The sequence below is a fragment of the Phocoena sinus genome, chromosome 20 (genome assembly GCF_008692025.1).
Source record: "Phocoena sinus isolate mPhoSin1 chromosome 20, mPhoSin1.pri, whole genome shotgun sequence".
Lineage (NCBI taxonomy): Eukaryota > Metazoa > Chordata > Mammalia > Artiodactyla > Phocoenidae > Phocoena > Phocoena sinus.
This window is the reverse complement of record NC_045782.1, coordinates 28,163,219-28,184,136: the sequence shown is the minus strand read 5'-3', so window position 1 is coordinate 28,184,136 and position 20,918 is coordinate 28,163,219. Positions and strand designations below refer to the sequence as shown.

Below are 20,918 nucleotides of genomic sequence, written 5' to 3'. Positions count from 1 at the left end.
ATGGAATGAGTTGGAAGTGTCCCCTCCTAATCTATTTTTTGGAAGAGTGTGAAGGATTGATATTAATTCTTTAAACATTTGGTATAATTCACCAGTGAAACCATCTAAGCCTGGATTTTTCTTTGTGGGAGGTTTTGAAAATACTAGTGCAATCTCTTTACTTCTTTTAGGTCTGTTCAGATTATCTATTGAAGTAGTTTCAGTAGTTTGTGTCTTTCTGAGAATTTGTCCATTTTATTTAGGTTTTCTAATTTCATAGCATATACTTGTTCATAGTATTCCTGTATAATCCTTTTTATTTCTTTAAGATCTCTTCTTTCATTCCTGATTTTAGTAACTTGAGTCTTCTCTTTTTTCTTAGTCTGTGTGGCTAAAAGATTTGTCAATTCTGTTCATCTCTTCCAAGAACCAACTTTTAATTTCACTCACTGCTTTCTATTGCCTTTCTGTTAATAAGGTGTTTCTTGAGCACCCAGATGATACAAGCTGCTTAGGTCAGGGGAAGCTCGGACTGGGACTATTCCTTTGAGCGGCTAGATTTAAACTCATCCCCTTGTCTATTTCCCTCTAAAACAGGGTTCTCTCTATTTCAGTGTCTCCCTCATCCCCCCGGAGTACTATGACAAAAAAGACAGAGACCACATTGTTACTTGGAGGCTGTGAGGGACAACAGTTCCATTAAATCCATAAACATTTCTTAAACATCTGTTACAAGCTATGTGGAAGGCACCGAGGACAGGGCTGAGTAGCGAGAAGCAGTCTCAGACTGTGCAGCCTCACCGTCTAGCTGGGAGGCACACATGTACACAGCCAACTTTAACACAGGCTGGATTACAATGAGGGCTGTGATTGAGAAAAATGCTCGTGGGGGGCTGGGGTTGGGGGGTCTTCTGTCTGGAAGAGTCAGGGAACAGAAGAGCTGGCATTTGAGGTAAGTCTTGAAGCATGGCAGGATTGGGGGAGAAAAAGGGAAGGAGGGAAGCTTCTTCAATCAGAGAGAAGCACACAAGCCAAGCCAGGGAATGGTAGGAAGCCAGGCCTGGCAGGGACAGAGTGTGCTGGGGAAAGGACAGGCTGGACAGAAAAGCTAGGGCCGGACTTTGGAGGAGCCTAAAGGATGTGCTAAGGAACTAGAACTTTGTCCTTAAAACACTTGGAGCCCACTGAAGGGCACTGAGCTGGAGGATGACATGACCAGCCTTTGCTGGAGTTTGGGGCCACAACAGAAGCCTAGGTTGATTTATTCAGCCTCCCTGGTGGCCTCCTCATGCTTAGAAGCAAGCAGAGACAGCCGTCTTTATCCCGGTTGATCACCACGTCCCTGAGACTCTCTCCTCCCTATGCTTCCGTGGTGCAGCACTTCCCTGATTTCCTTCCTACCTCTCTGGCTGCTCCTTTGCAGTCTCCTCAGCAGGCTCCTCTTCCTCTGCCCATCCTCAGTGTTGCTGTTCCTCCGAGTTCTGTTCTAGATCCTTCCTCTCCTCACTAGAACATTCTCCTTTGGAGATCTCATATGTTGCCATGGCTTCAAGGACCAAATATGGATTGGGAACTCCCAAATCTCTAGGTGGCTTTCTCAGACCTCTCTGCTTGCTTAGACCTATCAGATCCAACTGTCCATTGGACGTCTCCATTTAGGTGCTATTTTCATTAAAATTAGGTCCAGCCGTGAGTAGAGGCGAAACCCCAAGTAAAATGGCCCAAACAAGACTTCTCTTTCAGATAAAAGGAGTTCAGAGGTATTAAGTCCAAGCCTGGGATGACAACCTGGGGCTCATATCTCTGAAATCTGTCACTTTGTCTCTATCCCCAGGCCACCATCCTCCTCCTGGTCACCTGCAACAACTTCACCGTTCCTGTTCCTGTCAAATGCATTCTCTACATCTACACTGTCCGACATGTTAGCCACCAAACACATGTGGCCACTGAGTCCTCAAAAGGTGGCTAGTCCAAACTGAGATGCACTGTGAGTGCAAAATACACACTGATTTCAAAGGCTTAATATGAAAAAAACGTAAAGTATCTTAAGTTTTCTGTTAAATGATAATAGCTTTGATATATAGGATTAAATAAAATATATTATTTAAAATTAATTTCACCTGTCTTTTCACATTTTTAATGTGGCTACTAGAAAATTTTAAACTACGTTTGTGGGACTTCCCTGGTGGCACAGTGGTTAAGAATCCACCTGCCAAGGCAGGGGACACGGGTTCAGTCCCTGGTCCGGGAAGATCCCACATGCCACGGAGCAACTGAGCCCGCGAGCCACAACTACTGAGGCCAGAGAAGCCACCGCAATGAGAAGCCTGCGCACCGCAACGAAGAGTAGACCCTGCTCGCCGCAACTAGAGATAGCCCATGCGCAGCAACAAAGACCCAACACGGCCAAAAATAAATAAATTAAATAAATAAACTTCATTAAAAAAATAAAATAAAACTACATTTGTCGCTCTCCTTATATATCTATCAAATAGCACTGCTCCACACAAAAGCAAAAAAGCATCTTTCTGAAACACAAGTCTCAACACATCACACATCTTCTGAAAACCTTTCATTGTCTTTAGGCTAAAGCTCCTTCCACTCAATATGGCTTTCAAGCCCTCCACGGCCCAGCCCCTGCCTTGCCCTCCAGCCTCATCTTTCACCACCTCCTCCTTCCCTCCACCTTCCCCTCGCACTCCTTTCAGTTTCTTAAACGTACCAGGTGCTCTCTAGCCTCTGGGCCCTGTGTCTGTTACGCTCTCTCCCCTCTTGGGTGGCTTGACGCTCCACTCATCACTCCAGCCTTGGCTTAGATGCATCTCTTCCCAGCTACCCTGATTCTCTGAGCTCCCATTACTTCTCTATCCTGACCTCACCCCACCCACCCACAAATGACTATGCCCGCTAACTGTGTCCTTTTCCAGACTGATCAGAAATGTGCCTGTCGTGTTCACTGTAGTATCCCCAGCACCTAGAGCTGGCACGTGGTCAGTAGGCAACAAGTGTGTGCTGAATCTATGAATGACTCACTCCAAAGCCAGATAAACAAAGTTTCAGGGTAGGGCCGGACTAGATGACTTCTAAGTCTCGCCACCCAGTGACCATTAAGCTCCCAGTTTGGGAGGTGAGGCAAAGGGAAACTTGTAACATGTGGCCTGGAGTGTTCCAGGCCTGCACAGGCCCATTTGTGGAGACCCAGGCCACCACTGTCCCGCCCTCCATCCCCGCGAGGGCAAACAGCACTGACTCTCCTCCCAGGAAAGCTCGCTGGCGTGTCCCCAGCATTTTCAGAAAGAGCTATGCTGAGGATTCTCACAGAGGTGAGCTTCCTCCTGGGTGGGGGTGAGGTGGGTAGGAATAGGGGGAGGCGCTGAGGAGGGTGTCTGTTTACCCAGCACCAGGAGAATCCATGTGCGTGTTGCTAATGAAGTGTGAGCCTCTCAGGAGATGAGCGGTGAAGGAGATGGGGGATGGGGACCCAGAGCTTAAGACAAAAGTGAGTTTACATGAAGGCAGAGTGGAAACCACCCTCCCAAGCCATGGCCCAGCAGTCTGATCTGCCCGTTCTAAACTTGGGCCAGAAAAGCTGAGTCTTGAGCAGAACCTTGGAGAAAGTTTGCCCAGGTGGTTCCCTAACCTTGGGGGCCTGAAAGAAGCACAGTCCGATTTGGGGTTCCCTCACTGCTTCTGACACACTCAGGAGAGTATGAACACACAGGCACACACAAACACACACCCTGTGTAGATGATGCCCACACTCCAGGTTCTCTGCCCAGTGCCTTGCACCCAAGAACCTCTAGTTACCCCTTCTCAACTCAGAAGGACTCCCAGCGGATTGACCCTGCCCTTAACCCAGCCAGAGACCACCCTGCCCTGGGCTGTTCCGTGTGGAGTCCCTGATCGCAAAAGAGTCTGGCACAGAAAGGGTGACTAGAGTCCCCTCCACCCTGCCCAGTGGGTCTTGAAGGTGGGATGCATGCTGGAGGCCCTTTCTCTCGGGGCAGACCCTGCACCTGGCAAAGCCTTCGCTCCCAGGTTTTATTATCCTCTTCTCTCTTTTCCTTTCACAGCCATGTCAGCTCACACAAAGCAATTGGTAGTACCTGCAGTTCCCAACCTGGAGAACTAACTGAAAACACGTTCCCCAGCGTGCTGCCAGCAGCAGCCGGCATGAAGAGGCTCTGTGATTACAGACACGCAGGGGTTTGCGTTCCTGTTCTCACTCATCTATGAAACGCTTCCATTCCCTTCATTTCCCATGGTGCCTTTAAAAAGGAAACGTGAAGCTGAGGCCTTTAGAAAAGTTAGTTCCAACGCCCTGCTCCACCATGGGCAGACATTAGCCCTCACTATGATTCAAATCCAGTTGGTCGTTTATTCATTCTTTCATTGGAAACAGATTTAATGGCCTCCTGCCATGTGCTAGCACTGAGCCCGATGCTGGGGACACACCAAATGTGACCCAGGCCCTACTTTTGAAGACTCACAGTCTAGTGAGAGAGTGAAAGCATATGATCTAAGTAGTTGCAGTCAAAAATCAAAAAGCGATGCAAGGGCTTCCCTGGTGGCGCAGTGGTTGAGAGTCTGCCTGCCGATGCAGGGGACGCGGGTTCGTGCCCCGGTCCGGGAAGATCCCACATGCCGCGGAGCGGCTGGGCCCGTGAACCATGGCCGCTGAGCCTGCGCCTCCGGAGCCTGTGCTCCGCAACGGGAGAGGCCACAACAGTGAGAGGCCCGCGTACCGCAAAAAAAAAATTTTAAAAAGCGATGTGAGAAAAGGAAAATGCAGATAAAATCCTAGTTAAGAGAAAGATAATTTTGGAAAGGGTCACTGTTTCTTGAGAGGTAATAAAGTGTAGTGGCTGAAAGTATAGACCCTGGAGACCACAGGCCTGGGTTCAGATCCTGACTTTGCCACTTGCTGTGTAACTTATGGAGAAATGGGGAGAATTTTGAGGTTATTGCGAAGATAAAGTGCAGGGTCCAGAACCTGGTAGAGCTCAATGGATGTCAGCTGCTAGAATCAGGGAAAGTGGCTTAGGACACGGGTTTTCTGCACATGTGGAACAGGAGCGTAGGGCATTCCAGAACAGTCAGGCCACAGGAAGAAAATGTGGTGCTTGTATGGGATTCCGTTTGGCTGCATCCTGTGAGAAGGGAAGAAAGAAGAGATGAAGCCAGTAAATCGTGTTGGGGTTAAACCTTGGAACACTGAATGCCGAAATGAACCTAAGGAAAAGTACAATAACATAGACAACCTTAAGAAGGCAGAGTGCCCACCTTGCCTCGAGCAAGGGTCCTCATCTTTATTTATTTATTTATTGTTAAATTTTATTTTATTTATTTATTTATTTTTGGCTGCATTGGGTCTTTGTTGCTGCGCGTTGGCTTTCTCTAGTTGTGGCGAGCAGGGGCTACTTTTCGTTGCAGTGCGCGGGCTTCTCATTGCAGTGTCTTCTCTTATTGCGGAGCACAGGCTCTAGGCTCCTGGGCTTCAGTAGTTGTGGCATGTGGGCTCAGTAGTTGTGGCTCACAGGCTCAGTAGTTGTGGCACATGGGCTTAGTTGCTTCCCGGACCAGGGCTCAAACCCATGTCCCCTGCACTGGCAGGCAGATTCTTAACCACTGTGCCGCCAGGGAAGCCCTGGTGCTCGTCTTTAGAGCTATGTTCAGTTGGGCCAAACTTCAGGGTGTCCAAAGATAGAGAGGCAGCCCCTGGGGCTTGGTGCAGTGTTGGCCTGTCTCCTGTATTCTACCCACCTAGAAAGGCTTATTTCTGCCTCTCTGGCAGACTGAGCTCTGGAATCAAGGCTGAGGGAGAAGAGCCATCTTCTTTCACAAGGATGAGTAGATGTGGGCATCTCGGCCCACCTGAAGGCTGATGTTGGGTTACAAAGGCTGGGAGAGGCCTCATGAAAGATAGCCAGTAGGGAGGGAGGTGGGAATGTAGGGCGCTTAAGGCCAGGTGAAGCTGAGCAGACTCCTAGTCGTTATCAGCAGCCTCCACTTTCCTCTGTGGTTATATAGAACTTTTTCAATCCTATTTCAGAGTGGGGCAGACTGAGAGCAAAGATTCATCAGGTCAAAACAAACTTAGGAGAGGTCCTGCTGGGAGACTGCAAAAGGGGGCAAAGGTCTCAGAGAGTGAGTCCCAGCTCAGGGGGCACCCCCACCTCTGGGTTGAGGGGCCAGACTGGGAGGCAACGTGGCACAGCTCAAAGGGTTCTCGTCAGGGGAATCAGGAGGCCTGGCCGCGATCTTGTCTGGGGTGTGCCACTCTCTTTGCGCAACTTTGGGGAAATGACTTCCCCTTGGCCTCTGTTCCTTCTCAGGAAAACCAAAGGTTTTTGCTGGGAGGATCTCAGAGGTCTTTTACAGCTTGGAAATTTAACATCCATGCTTGAGTGAAGCAATGCCCTGCTGTTAGGATTTGGGGTGCTGGAGTGTGCCCTAAATATTGGAAGTAACCCAGAATGGCCAGACCTGAGAAAGAGAGGAAACTAGAGGGGCTGTCTGGAGCCCCCAACCCTCAGGGTGCACAGGGGTGAAAGGCAGAAGGGGTGAAGAGAGGAGGAGGAATGAAGGGAGGGTGGGGACAGCTTATCTGAGCTCCTGGTATCTAGAGGGCAAAGGAAGCTAACTGGTGAGAGGTTTCTTCTCCCAACTCCTGCGACCTCGGGATCCTGTGGAAAAGCTGCATTTGAATCGATAGCCTCGTAAATAAAGAGTCAACGCGTCCTGTCTCCAGCTCAGGGCTTCTTCAGGAAAATCGAACCTCCACCCACTTCTGCTCACCCATTCTGGATTTCTACAGAGGCCTCCAGAGGGAAGGAAACCTTACAGGCCACCTTGGGCATCTCCCTGCCTCCAGGCTGGCCTGCCATGTACCCCATCCAAGAAGGTCAGGGCTGGGGCCTGTGCCCTCTGCCTCCATCCCCACCGGGGAGGCCCTCCCTCTGCTGGCCGTAGTCTCCCTCCTCCCTGTTCCCTGGGGCTCTTACCTTCATTCTCTCACCCCCAGTAAACTCTCCCTCTCTTTCAGCTCCAGCTCTTTGCTTCTCACCTCTCCTGACTTCCTACCATCCTCCTGACCTACTGCTTGTCACCAAATGGAATCAGCAGCAAGAGGAAGGGAGTGGCTCCCCACTCCTCTGGGGTCTCCCCTCTATACCGCGCCCCGCCAGACTCTTTGTCATCCACTGTATATGAGCCCCTCAGGGTCGGACAGAGTAAATGCATCTCTGGAAGCAATGGATAAAGACCTTTGTAACTTTACAGAACCGATATATGTCAGCAAGCTGACTGCAAGGCAGCCCTTTCTCTCTCTGACTTTTGTTACAACAGAAGAATATTCTTCTCCTAGGAAGAAGCAAATCTCCAATAAAGCAAGTTCGATATTTTGGACCCCAAAGACCAAGACAGTGGTCAGCCCTGTGTGATGATGGGCGACTGCCTTCTGGGTGCACCTTGCAACACCTTAGGACCGGTCTACTGCTTCGGAGCCTTGGTCTCCCCTCCAGCTCCCTGGCCCGGGCCTAAAGATGCCTAAGGGTTGCTGGGGTAGTTAGTGCAGAGAAGGGAGTTATAGGGTTGTGACAGCCTCTCTGTTCATAATTCTTGGCCACGGTGCTCCAGCTGATCCCTGGGGACTGAACATTCCTTTAATTAAAGGTTTCCAACTAGCAGACATCATATCCCTGCTTTCTCTGTTCTAAGTATAAAATGTAGACTATTTCATTTTCTCCTGAATTATCCATGGCAAAATTTCAGCCCCAGCTTCCCAACCCCACCTGGTCTCCTCCTGTCAGCAGTCATTACGTGAAAGAAACAGTTAGGATGTGAATCTGTAGCCAATGTACCCACAACGCTTCCCAGCGCACATAAGCAGAAGAGTGTTATTTCGAGACATCTGCTCTGCAGTCCTTCTCCCCCATCATGGCTGCGGTCTAATTGTCGCAGGGGGGAACTCAGGCCTGGGAAGCAGTCAGTAGTCCAGGCTCTTGGCTCTGGTTTGACTACGTCACAGCTGACGGACTGGAGGCAGATTTGGCTGCCCAGAAAGTGGCAAAGGATTCATTCCCTGGTATCTCCTAAGAGGTGGCCGGTAGCACAGTTTAGTTGTCTTGGAAAGCTGGTTACTAATTTGCAAGGCGGTGATAATGACCCTCCTCCCCCACGGCAGTCAAGTATGGGAAACACATTTACACAATGGACTTCCTACCCTAGGAAGAGGCTGTGAACGCAGCACACCGACCTTCAGGCATAGATAGCTCTTAGAGCCAAGACGGCCTCAAGAAATCATTTGGTCTGCCTTTCCCTTTGACCAGCCCCCAAGGCCCAGCCTTGAAGTGATTGGCCCAGGAGACTGAGGTCCAGCTCCCGGCTCTACTCACAACACAGGCTGGGGCTGGAGCTGAGCAAATGGGTTATGGCTGTCACCAGAGACGAGCTGGCAGCAGACACAGCAGACTATGTTTTCTTTGCAGGCTGAGGGTACCTAGAGGGAGCTGAGAATTCCTCTGCTCTGCTCCACTCCGCTCTGCTCAGCCTCGGGTGGGCAGGCAGGCAGGACGAGGGGAGAGGGAAGGCCAGCGGCTCTCACGCCAAAGGAGGAATCTTCCCCCCTAGGATAAGCGAGGTAGTACGAACCAAAGATGGAAGGGAAGACAGCCTTAGGGCCCCATGGAGTCCCTGTGGAGGATGTCAGGAGCCTGGATCCCCTGTCTGGAGCTGCTCTTGGGGAGTCACAGTGAGAGCTCACATTTACAAACACTTGCTCTGTGCCAGGCACCGCGCTGAGAACTCCGTTGCATTATGAAGGCAGTTTTGTGTAAGGGCTGGGAACATGGCCTAAGTGACACAAGACTGGGCTGAAGCCCAACTTTGATACTCACCAGCTCTGTGACCTTGGGCAAGTCACTTAACCTCTCCGGGCCTCAGTTACTTCACTGATAAAATGGGAATTATAATAGCACCCACCTGATGGAGTCATTGGACGATTAAGTACATTCGCAGACATACAGCTCTTCAAACAGTGTCTGCCATACAGTAAGCTGTAGGTAAGTTATTGCTATTACTGCTGTATTGAAGCCTCACACAAAGCTCTGAAGTATATAAATACTCATCTCTGAGGCTCAGAGAAGTCAGACGACTTGCCCCGGGTCCATATGATTGACAGCATGGGTACCCTCCTAAGGTCCTCTTTGGTAGGAAGCAGCTTCAGCTCCCCAGCTCCCCACCCCAGGTCCATTTCTGTTTGGAAACTCCACAGCTGCTTCATCACAGCAGGAACAAAGGTGGATCTCTATCCTCCCTCTGGGGACCAGGCTGGCTGGTGGCTTCGGGCCCAGCCAGAAGGTCCCTCCCACAGACTGTGGCAGCACCTACTCCTGGGAGCCTCCCAGATGGCTCACCCCGTACCACCGTCCCAGGCCTCCCCTGGGGCCTCCACCTTCTTCTGTAGTCTCCCCTCCTCGTGCAAGGTGCTGGCTGCCAGATCGGAGGGACCCCTTTCGGTCTCAGGATAAACAAACTGTCTCTCTGGCCCAGCCCTCCGCCGGCTTGCCGCTCCCCGCCCCCTCAATCCGCAGTGCACAGTCGCTCTGCTCTCCTGCCAACTTGGCAGCTCGGCTCTGCTGTTACTATCAACACCTCCAAGGGAAAAGGGAGAGGACTCAGCTCTGATCGCCTGGCGCACGGAGCAGCAAATTCATGTCAGAGCCAGCGCTGGAATGTCTCCCAAGCTCCCAAGGCTCCTGGTGGGGAAGGAAAGGTGGGCCAGTCGGAGCAGCCCTGATTGCAAACCAGCCTCCCAGCAGAGCTGCTGGGCCTGGCCAAAGCTGCAGGCCTGGGGGCTTGGGGGAGCGTGGGGAGCGGCAGCTCTGACAGAAAGGGCTGCAAGAGGATGCTTTGAGGCCGTGTAGGTGTGCAGGAGAGGGCTGGGGGGTCTATCTCACCCCAGCTCTTGCCACGTTCCAGGGTGGGACAGGCTGTGGCCAGGATGGGAGAAACCGGTCTTTCTCTCTCCAGACTGTGAGCCCTTGGAATGCATGGACTGTGCCTTCTTTCCTCTGTCTCCCTTGGACTCCTTGTGTGCAGAGCTCTTGTTGTATTGGATCGGGAGCCCCTAAGGAACACTTTCCCCACCGAATGGAAACTTCCCCTAGGCAGAAGCCACCTTTTCCCTTTCCCAACCGTCCTCACCACAGCCTCGCAGGTCCTGCCCATGGGCTCCCTAAAGCAGCTGATGGCTTTCTCTGGCTCCTGCCAGGACTCCTGGGGCCCAGCCTAAAAGAAGAAAGAGCCCATATCTTCAGGGACCCAGTGCCCACAGCACAGGGTCTGTGGTCAGTGATCTACCCCTTGACAGACCCAAGGATGGTCGCTACACAGCCTCTCCCAGGAGGAACTGCCTTCCCAGCTTTCTCTGCTGTCAAGGGAAGGCCTTTGTGCCCTGCTCGAGGGCTTTGGCATCAACAGAAGTGGTGGGTTCAGGGTCAGCTTCTTAATCCTTACACCACCCGGCCACCTAGTCTCCCCAAGGATGCAGGTGTAAGCTCCCACTCTGTTTCCTTCCCTGTTACCTGGAAATAACATTTCATAACTGACTGGGTTACAGCTGGTGGTGATAAAGACATGAAGATGATGCTAGAAGCTTCTGAGACTAGAAGTGCTTAGCATTTAGAATCAGTATGTTTCCCTTCCCTTCTTCCTCCCCTCCTTCCTTTCTCTACTCCCTCCAGGAGCCCTTCTCCCAGATGTGAACCTGATCCTAAGACCCCCTCAATTCCCTGCTCCAGAAGTCTGAATACCACCACCCAGAGAAACACAGCCACCTTTCTGGTAAGAAGCCCCCAGGCCCCTGAAGGCCAGCTGACTTTCCAGGGACCAGGAACCAGGGAAAGAGAATTCATTCAGTGTGCAGGGTTGTAAATAAGCCACGAGAGGCTGTGCCATTCCAAGCTGCACCTGTGAGCATCCTTCTGCTGAAGCCCTGTCGGCATTTCCATGACAAACTCGTGTTTCTGCATGCCTCTCTTCCAGCTTCGAGAGGATGTCTTATGATGAGACTCAACACTGAAAATGCCTTCATAATTTTTTTCCCTAAAACAGGTTGCACGTTCTAAAAATCCACCTGCTTGTTATATGTGTTTACTTTTTATTTTGAGAGTTTTGTGAGTACTACATTTGTACAGTATACATGCAAGCGTATGATATACACATGGGAGTTCTGTGGTGGAGAGCTGCCGTGGCAAATACACAACCACCGCACAGCGGTGATAAGACATCTCTCCTCCTAAAACATCTCCCACATCCATTGGCCCGTCCCAAAGCCTGAAATGCCACCGCTAGAGATTAACCACTTTTGAACTTGAGTGATTATCCATCCCTAAGAGTCTACTGTGACAATGTGCCAACCCCTAAAAGGGACTAAGTTACAATCGGATGAGGGGTTAGCAAAAGAACCGTGAGACATCGGGGAGGATGACCGAAGGGTTGGTAGAAGAGCCCTGAAAGAGGAGATGAGAGGCATCCAAGACATAGTACCTACTTTACAGGTTTGCAAGGCCTGCTTGTGGGAGGACACACGCGTGTACACACATACACACACATACCTGCATGCACACATGCACACACACAGTTCTCTTTATAGAGAGCAATTGGTCCAAAAACCTAAGTTATGTTCAGATTCACCTGGGATGTTTCCAAAAATGCAGGTACACAGGCCCTGCCCCATTCATACTGAATCAAAGTTTCTAGGGCTGGAGCCGAGCCCAAGACACTGGACATGGTAGGGGAGCATCCAGCTGCTGGGGCTGATCGGTCAGGTTTAGAAACCACTGCTGTAGAGGACAGAGCCCCAGGAGAGGAAACGAACACCTGAATTTGGGTTGCAGCATCACCATTTATTGAATAACCCTGGGCACTGCACTCTCTAAACCCCGGGGGAAACATGTGTGTGAGACCTAGGTGCCATGATCTGTCTGAGGCAAGTGTTACGGAAATGCCCGTCGAAAGCCATCAGACAATGCAAGTGCTGTTATCACATACGCACACGTGGTGTGTGGCTTGCGTGGGTACGTGTCACGTATATCCGTGTACCTGGATTTCCTATAGAGAGGGCAGGACTGATCTTCATTGCCCTCCTTCACCTAAGCTCGTGGCTATCTTCACATCTGAATAGAGTTTCTCTCTTCAGGACTTGCCCCCTGCTCTCCTCTCCCAATAGCATGGCACCGTCCCTGATTGTTTTTTTTTAAATTTCTAATAGGTTTATCTATCATCTACGATCCCTCCTGGAGAGTAAGAAGGAAGAGAAGTAGTCACTCCTGCTTTACAACAAGCGGAAACCCAGGCAGGGGGCCGTTAGAGGGCTTTATACCATTTAAACATAGAGCAGTCATACTTTCCTTTTGAAAACCTGGTGAATACATACACACACAAAATTTCCCATACAGTTTCAGGGTTTCACGGACTTTCTGGCGCCTCTCCTAGGAGTCCAGTCACCCCAGGCAAAGAACATCTGCCCCACCTGGATCTGCCCTCTGAGCTTCCAGGGGGTCACGTTCAAGCACACGAGGCTTCCTTTCAGCTGCGTCTTTGCTGAATGACTAACACATTACCCCCTCGCCCCGAGCTGCAAGATTAACTTGCCTGACCTTCCCTCCCTCCCCAAGAAAGAGGGTCAAAACCCAGTGATGCAGTGACACATCACTGTGTCAGGACAGGATCTCACACCAGACTGTGCCTCTCCATTCCTCAGCCTGCAGTACAAAGTCTGAGCTGCCGTTAGGTATCAGGAGGATGGATGACCTTTATCGCAATAGCAGAAGACAGCTCAAACTGACTTAAACAATAAAAGGAATCTACTGGTCCGTGACGGTAAAAAAAAGTTTGAGGTGGCTGGGCTTTATGCAAAGCCTGATTCATTTGCTCTATTTTGTCTCCTTTGGTCTCTCCACCCTCCTCCACAGTGTCCACTTCATCCTAAGACTCACAGCCTTCAAGGTTGCAACGTGGTCGCCAGCAGCCGCCAAAGCTCTATGCACCTCCATTCATTCTCGGGAGAGAGAGCAAGCTGCTTTTCTGATAGTTTCCATGAATGAAAGTGGAAGCTTCTTTCCAGAACCCCTCAGTCAATGTGTCCCCACATCTCATTAGCCCACGTTGGGAAACATCCCATCCTGATCAGAGCCTCTGTCCTTGGAGTGCTGCCTGGCTGGGAAATTCAGAACATGGTACAGATGGCTTGCCTCAGTGCTCAGACCTCCAAGCCCTTGGGCTTAGCCTCCTCTGTCATTTAAACTGCTTTCAAGAAAAGAATGAAGGACTCAAAAGAAATGATTTTATAGAAGCTCAGGCTCTGGTTTTGTCCCACACAGACCCTGGGCAAAAGCCTGGGCCTTCTCAGGAAGGAAAGAGGAGATGGATTTTCACTTTCTAGAAAGGGAAGGCAACGGAACTTGCAGCCAGTCAGCTGAGTGGAACGAGGGCCACACAGGGAGTCAGAGAGCTGGGGTTATGCCTCTTTCCTCCTTAGAAAGCTTGGACGATCATGAACGACGTGTTTATCCTCTCTGGCCTCTCTACAAAGAGTGAAATGGTCATCCCTTCACTTTTCCAGTGATCCTGTGTAAGGTACGACAGCTTGGAATGAAGCTGAGTCCTCAGAAGTTCCCAGGATTCTGTGCTACATCACAGAGGATCGAGAATGTGGTATGTGGAGTGGTTTTGGGCCAGTCCTCTATTGCCAGTACCATCCAGAAGGTCTGTTAGTGTAACTCCAAAACTTCAGGTCCCATGTGGCTCTGGCACTGTTTGGAGCTCATATAAAGAAACATGGCTCAGCAACTGAAAGTGATGTTTTTTTTCAAAAAATCCAATTATTTATTTAAATCTTTTGAAGAGATATAAACACTTTGCAAAGTTTTTCTAAAGCCCCCTTTTCTCCTCCCTAATTCTCTCACATCCCTAGCTACTCAAGAGCATTTTGTATGACAAAAGCTCCCATGCTCTCTCCAGCACCCAAATGTCTCCCCTCTTTTGGAGCTCTTTATTATTTTGTTTTAATTGATTTTTTTAAATTTATTTATTTATTTTTGGCTGCGTTGGGTCTTCATTGCTGTGGGCTGGCTTTCTCTGGTTGCGGCCGGAGTGGGGACTACGCTTCGTTGCAGTGCACCGGCTTCTCATTGCGGTGGCTTCTCTTGTTGTGGAGCACGGGCTCTAGGCGCATGGGCTTCAGTAGTTGTGGCTCACGGGCTCTAGAGCGCAGGCTCAGTACTTGTGGCGCACGGGCTTAGTTGCTCCGCGGCATATGGGATCTTCCTAGACCAGGGCTCGAACCTGTGTCCCCGGCACTGGCAGGCGGATTCTTAAACACTGCACCACCAGGGAAGTCCCTGGAGCTTTTTATTATGGAGGGTGATTTAATCTCTTGTGTTAGGTCCTGTTCCATTTCCTCTGGGCTCTCTTCCCACTCATTCTCGCAGTTCTACATCCCAAAAGATCTTTATCAAAGTTGAGCCAGAACTCTTCTTAGAGTACTCACACACTTCAATAAACCTTGTCCCTGTCACATAAGCATCATTGGGGAAACAGACTTCTAGTCTCATATACATATAAATTATTCTAGTGCTATGTATTCCAGGGAAAGAGCCCATGGGGTTTATTAGGATTTATATATATATATATATATATATGAGATTTATTGTAGGAATTGGCTCACATGGTTATGGAGGCCAAGAATTTGCATGATCTGCCGTCTGCAAGCTCAAAAACCAGGAAGGCTAGATGCTGGTATAATTCAGTCCAAGTCCAAAGGCCAGAGAATCCAGGGAGCCACTGGTATAAGTCCTGGAGTCCGAAGACCCAAGAGCCAGGAATTCCTATGTCTGAGGGCAGGAGAAGATGGACATCCCAGCTCAAGAAGAGAGGGGGGAATTTAACTTTCCTCCACCTTTTTGCTTTATTCGGGCCCTCCTTGGGCTGGATGATGCCCACCCACACTGATGAGGGCAAATCTTCTTTACTCAGTCTACTGATTCTAAATACTAATCTCTTCCAGAAACATCCTCACAGACACACCCAGAAATAATGTTTTACTGGCTATCTGGGCATCCCTTAGCCCAGTCAAGTTGACACATAAAATCAACATCACATACCCCATCTGGAAGTAGAACATCAGCTTTAGTGGTTTTGGCTGTTGGGGATGGGGGGCGCGGTCATGAACCATCCACCTGGAGAACATTGCCTTCTCATACTTTCTACTCCTGTGGTTGTTACTCGGAACAAGTCCGCAGGATATTCTCCACTGGCTCCTCCAGCTCCACCCTCCAGCCTTCTCGACCCTGCTCTGAGACCCAGGAGGCCGACCTGTGTGGTCTATACCTAGAGGCTCCCTCGCTGTCAGGCTCCTAGCTGGGTTTGGCCAATGGGAGGCATTGACAAGAGACGGGAAGCAGGAGGTTGGGATGTTTACTCTGCCAGATCCCCCGCTGCTGGGCTGATGGTTGGCTCTGACTCCCATCCCAGGCCCTCTCCTAGCTGCAGCTGCCCCTGGGCTCTGGTCACTACTCCCACTTTCCCCTTCAGCCTGGAGGCAGTAGCGAGTCCCTGTAGCTGTTGGTCCCTGGGACTCGTTACCACCTTCCCTGGCATCCTCACCCTTGTCGCTTGTCTGAACCCTGTAAACAGCTCCTTCATCCAGCTATCCTCACTGCCTGGAGTGACAGGATGTGGACTGATTCAGTGCCCCTGACTTTCACAGACTTGTTACCTCCTGGAGTCTCACCTTATCGTTGTGAAGTGGAGAGGGGGGAGGAAGCATTACATTCTTATTTATGGAGGTTCTGACATGTAAAACTTTCAACAATAATTCAGCCAAATGTCAAGGTCTAACTTGCATCTTTGGTCTGGAATATCTACCATTTTTGGCCAAGTTAAGGATTTAGTCAGTGGCTGAAGAACAGTGTCTCTCTGAAAAGCTCAGTGGAAAATGAATCCACAGCTTGTCACTATCGTGATCTAACTATGGGACTACCCTAACCAGACAGGAACCACTAAAATTCAGGTGGAACTTTGCTGCACTCCCCAGCCAGTTTACCTTATCCTGACCACAACAAGACCAAAAAAGACAGAAGAATGCCAAGTACATAGAAAGACTGAGTCAGGGATCAACATGATCTGAGCTATTCTGAAAAAGCCTCTCACTCCAAAAAATCCACACACATCCCCCATTTCCATCCCAGGCCTGATTAGGATGAAACCATGTCTGCCTGTATCTGAAATTTCATCAGTAAAGAGGTATAACTTCGCCTTTAGGCCAAACGTAAATATTGCCCTGGACTGGCCGCAAGGGGGAGGGGCACGTACTTGGCGCAAGGAGGTCGTAGAGCGTTCCCGCCATTGGCGGCGGTTAGGGCGTTTACGCAACGTCCTGACGTAGGGGAGGAGTCGTTAGTCGGGGGAAGGTTCTAGAAAAGCGGCGGCAGCGGCTCTAGCGGCGGTAGCGGCTCTAGCGGTAGCGGTAGCAGCAGCAGCAGCAGCGCCGGGTCCAGAGTGGAGGTGCTCCTAGCGGTGTCGTTTCTCGACCAGCGGCAGTTCTCACTACAGCGCCAGGACGAGTCCGGTTCGTGTGCGTCCGCGGAGATCTCTCTCATCTCGATCGGCTGCGGGAAATCGGGCTGAAGCGACTGAGTCCGCGATGGAGAGAGAAGAGGAACAATTCCGTAAACTCTTTATTGGTAGCTTGAGCTTTGAAACTACAGAAGAAGGTTTGAGGAACTACTACAAGCAGTGGGGAAAACTTACAGATTGTGTGGTAATGAGGGATCCTGCAAGCAAAAGATCAAGAGGATTTGGTTTTGTAACTTTTTCATCCATGGCTGAGGTTGATGCCGCCATGGCCGCAAGACCTCATTCAATTGATGGGAAAGTGGTTGAGCCAAAACGTGCTGTTGCAAGAGAGGAATCTGGAAAGCCAGGGGCTCATGTCACTGTGAAGAAGCTGTTTGTATGTGGAATTAAAGAAGATACTGAGGAACATCATCTTAGAGATTACTTTGAGGAATATGGAAAAATTTATACCATTGAGATAATTACCGATAGGCAGTCTGGAAAGAAAAGAGGCTTTGGGTTTGTTACTTTTGATGACCATGATCCTGTGGATAAGCTTGTGTTGCAGAAATACCATCCTATCAATGGTCATAATGCAAAAGTAAAGAAGGCTTTATCTAGACAAGAAATGCAGGAAATCCAAAGTTCTAGAAGTGGAAGAGGAGGCAACTTTGGTTTTGGAGATTCTCGTGGTGGTGGTGGAAATTTTGGACCAGGACCAGGAAGTAACTTCAGAGGAGGATCTGATGGATATGGAAGTGGTCGTGGATTTGGGGTTGACTATAATGGGTATGGAGGAGGACCTGGAGGTGGCAATTTTGGAGGTAGCCCTGGTTATGGAGGAAGAAGAGGAGGATATGGTGGTGGAGGACCTGGATATGGCAACCAGGGTGGGGGCTGCAGAGGTGGTTATGACAAGTATGGAGGAGGAAATTATGGAAGTAGAAATTATAATGATTTTGGAAATTATAACCAGCAACCTTCTAACTATGGTCCAATGAAGAGTGGAAACTTTGGTGGTAGCAGAAACATGGGAGGACCATATGGTGGAGGAAACTATGGTCCAGGAGGTGGTGGAGGAAGTGGGGGGTATGGAGGGAGAAGAAGATATTGATCTTCTTCCTATTTACCATGGGCTTTGCTGTATAAATAGGAGAGGATGAGAGCCCAGAGGTAACAGAACAGCTTCAGGTTATCGAAATAACAATGTTAAGGAAACTCTTATCTCAGTCATGCATAAATATGCAGTGATATGGCAGAAGACACCAGAGCAGATGCAGAGAGCCATTTTGTGAATGGATTGTTTAATAACATTACCTTACTGTGGAGGAAGGATTGTAAAAAAAACAAAAAAAAATGCCTTTGAGACAGTTTCTTAGCTTTTTAATTGTTGTTTCTTTCTAGTGGTCTTTGGAAGAGTGTAGAAGCATTCCTTCTTTGATAATGTTAAATTTGTAAGTTTCAGATGACATGTGAAACCTTTTTTAAGATTTTTCTCAAAGTTTTGAAAAGCTGGTGTAATAAGACATAACGTTTTTCCTTTAAAAAAAATTTAAGTGCGTGTGTAGAGTTAAGAAGCTGTTGTACAAGTATGATTTAATAAAATAATTCTAAAGGAAAAAATATTGCCCTGAAGGGAGACATTGAGTTACATTTGATGAATATTTCCATTATGTGCAAGGCACTGCTGGACACTAGTTAATGCTTTAATCCTACCAGTTACCCTGGAGTAGGAATAAATTGAATATGAGGAGAAGAAAGTGAAACCACAGAGGTGGGGAGAAACATGGGAAAAGGGGAGGAAGTTGAAGACACACGTTGCCTTTATTCATCCTGGGCTCAGGGGAGAGGCTCTGGACTAGAGATATAAACAGGGAATCTGCAGCATTATGGATGGTGCTGAAAGCCATGGGCTAGATAAGACACCCAGGAGGAAGGACTGAGCAGAGAAGAGGACAGAGCAGGAAAGAGAGGAGGGGTGAGGATAGACAAGAACTGAGCCCAGGGACACTCCAATCTTAGAGCTTGTGAAAGGGGGAAAAAGTGAATCCAGGAAAGAACATGGAAAAGGAACAGCTGGTGACGTAGGAGGAAGATCGGAAAACTCAGGTGTTTGGAAGCAACTGAGAAATTGTTTCATGAAGTGAGTGACCAGATGACTTAAACTGTTGCGGATGAGTCAAATAAGAATGGAGAATTGACCATTGAATCTGTCATCATAGAAGTCCCTTGATAAATGTGGTTTTACTGTCATGATAGGGACACAAGCCTGATTGGAGGGTGTGTGACACAGAATAGGAGGTGAGGAAATAGAAACAGTCCAGATAATGTTTTTAAATTTTGCTCTGAATGATTAGCAGGCAAATGGTGAAGTAACTGGAGGGGAAAGTAGGGTCTAGGATTCTTTTTTTAAAGATGAGAGTTATATCCCATTTAGTATGCTAATGGATATGGTACACTAGAGAGAGAAAATTTGACAATGCATATGAGACAGCAGATAATTGCTGGAGTGATACCTTTGAATAAGCAGGAAGGGAAGGGATCCAGTGCACAAGGGGGGTGGGGGTGGGGACCTGGCCTCAGATAGATGCATGGATGATCCATTCATCATAAGAGGATGGAGGCAGAGTAAAAGGACCTGGATACTGGAGGTTGGTATTTTTGGTGGTGGGATGGTAAGGTTTTGTTTTGTTTTTTTCTGATTTCTTCTATTTTCTCAGTCGGGAAAAAAAATGCTATCATTGGCTGAAAGTGAGAAGCAGGGATAGTTGTGTGAAGGCCTGGGAAGGGAGGAGTGTGATACAGTTATCACAAAAAGTAGGAGAGTGACTTGCCTGGGGAGAGATTGTAGGATTGCTGGGCAACAATATGGTCCTCCTGAGGTTAAAGGCCATGATTTTAAAGGGAGACCTTTCAGCACAGTCATGTGTTTTCCTCCAGCCACTTTCGGCAGCTGGAGTACAAGCGCGGGATAGATGAAAGTTAGATTTGACTAGTGTTGGGGCTTTGCTAGGCCCACAGGTTGGGAGGGAAGAAGGTCAAGGTGGTTGTATTAGTTATCAATTGCTGTTAAAAAAATGTTCGCAACACTTAGTGGCTTAAAACATAGACATTTATTATCTCACAGTTTTTGAGAGATAGAACTTAGAATTTGGAAGCAGCACGGCTGGGCAGTTCTGGGGTCTGTCATGAGGATGCAGTCAAAATGTTATCAGGGCGACGGTCATCTGAAAGCTTGACTGGGGCTGGAGACTCTGCTTCCACCATGGCTCACGTACGTGACTGGCAAACCAGAGGTGGTTGTTGGCAAACGGATTCAGTTCCTCTTCATGTGAGCCTCTGCACAGGGTGTTAGTGCGTCCTCACAACATGACATATGACTTCTCACAGAGATAGCAATCCAAGAGGGAGAACTAAGATGAAGCTATCTTTTTCTGACCTAGACTCAGGTCACAATGGATTGCTTGGCCACATTCTATTTGTTAGAAGCAAGTCACCAGGTTCAGCCCATGTTCAAGGGGAGGGGAATTAGACTCCACCTTATGAAGGGAGAAGTGTTGTTATGAACTGAATATTTGTGTCCCCCCAAAATTTATATGTTGAAGCTTTAAACTTCCAGTATAGCTATATTAGGAGATGGGGCCTTGAAGGAAGTTATTAAGGTTATATGAGATCATGAAGATGGGACTGTGATCTGATAGGATTATGTCTTTATAAGAAGAGACACAGCTGCTCAATACTCTATAATAACCTAAATGGGAAAAGAATTTGAAAAAGAGTAGATACACATATACGTATGACTGAATCACTCTTCTGTACACCTGAAACTAACACAACATTGTTAATCAACTATACTCCAGTATAAAACAAAAATTTTTTTAAAAAGAAATATATTTAGAACTAAATTAACAATGAAAAAAAAACAAGATTTAACATTTTCTTAGTGGTTAGAAAAGAGGACTCAGCTCGCTGCTTCTTCAAGCCGAGAAGAGAGCCCTTACCAGAAACTGAATTGACCAGAACTTTGATCTTAGACTTCTAGCCTCCAAAATAGTGAATAAATTAATTTCTGTTGTTTAAGCCACTCAGTCTATGATATTTTGTTATGGCAGCCCAAGAAGACTAACACAAGTGTCAAAGAACTTGCAGACATATTTTAATGTCATTACAAAGGACAAAGATATATGCAAGTGAGTTTCTTGTGATGGACCATGAACTCTAAGCTGAGAAGGGAGAGAACTGATGGTCTAGAGGGATGAATGAATGGACTAGAGAATCACTGAATGGAAGAGAGGTCACTGAAGGGGTGGAAGAATCTC

The 20,918-nt window shown here is 48.5% G+C and overlaps 1 protein-coding gene across 2 annotated transcripts; it reads left to right on the top strand.

Moving 5' to 3' along the window:
* The first annotated feature begins 4,172 nt into the window (after positions 1 to 4,172).
* On the top strand, positions 4,173 to 18,184 carry LOC116745733 (heterogeneous nuclear ribonucleoproteins A2/B1-like). 2 transcript variants are annotated; one of them, XM_032616743.1, is made up of 3 exons: positions 4,173 to 4,185; positions 5,091 to 5,095; positions 16,542 to 18,184. In XM_032616743.1, exon 3 carries the CDS (start codon positions 16,688 to 16,690, stop codon positions 17,711 to 17,713), a length of 1,026 nt encoding a protein of 341 aa, XP_032472634.1. In that variant the 5' UTR covers positions 4,173 to 4,185; positions 5,091 to 5,095; positions 16,542 to 16,687; the 3' UTR covers positions 17,714 to 18,184. The 2 variants fall into 2 exon arrangements, with proteins under 2 accessions (XP_032472634.1, XP_032472635.1); XM_032616744.1 differs by lacking the exons at positions 4,173 to 4,185; positions 5,091 to 5,095 and having other exon boundaries at positions 16,491 to 17,408; positions 17,529 to 18,183.
* Positions 18,185 to 20,918: the final 2,734 nt, after the last annotated feature.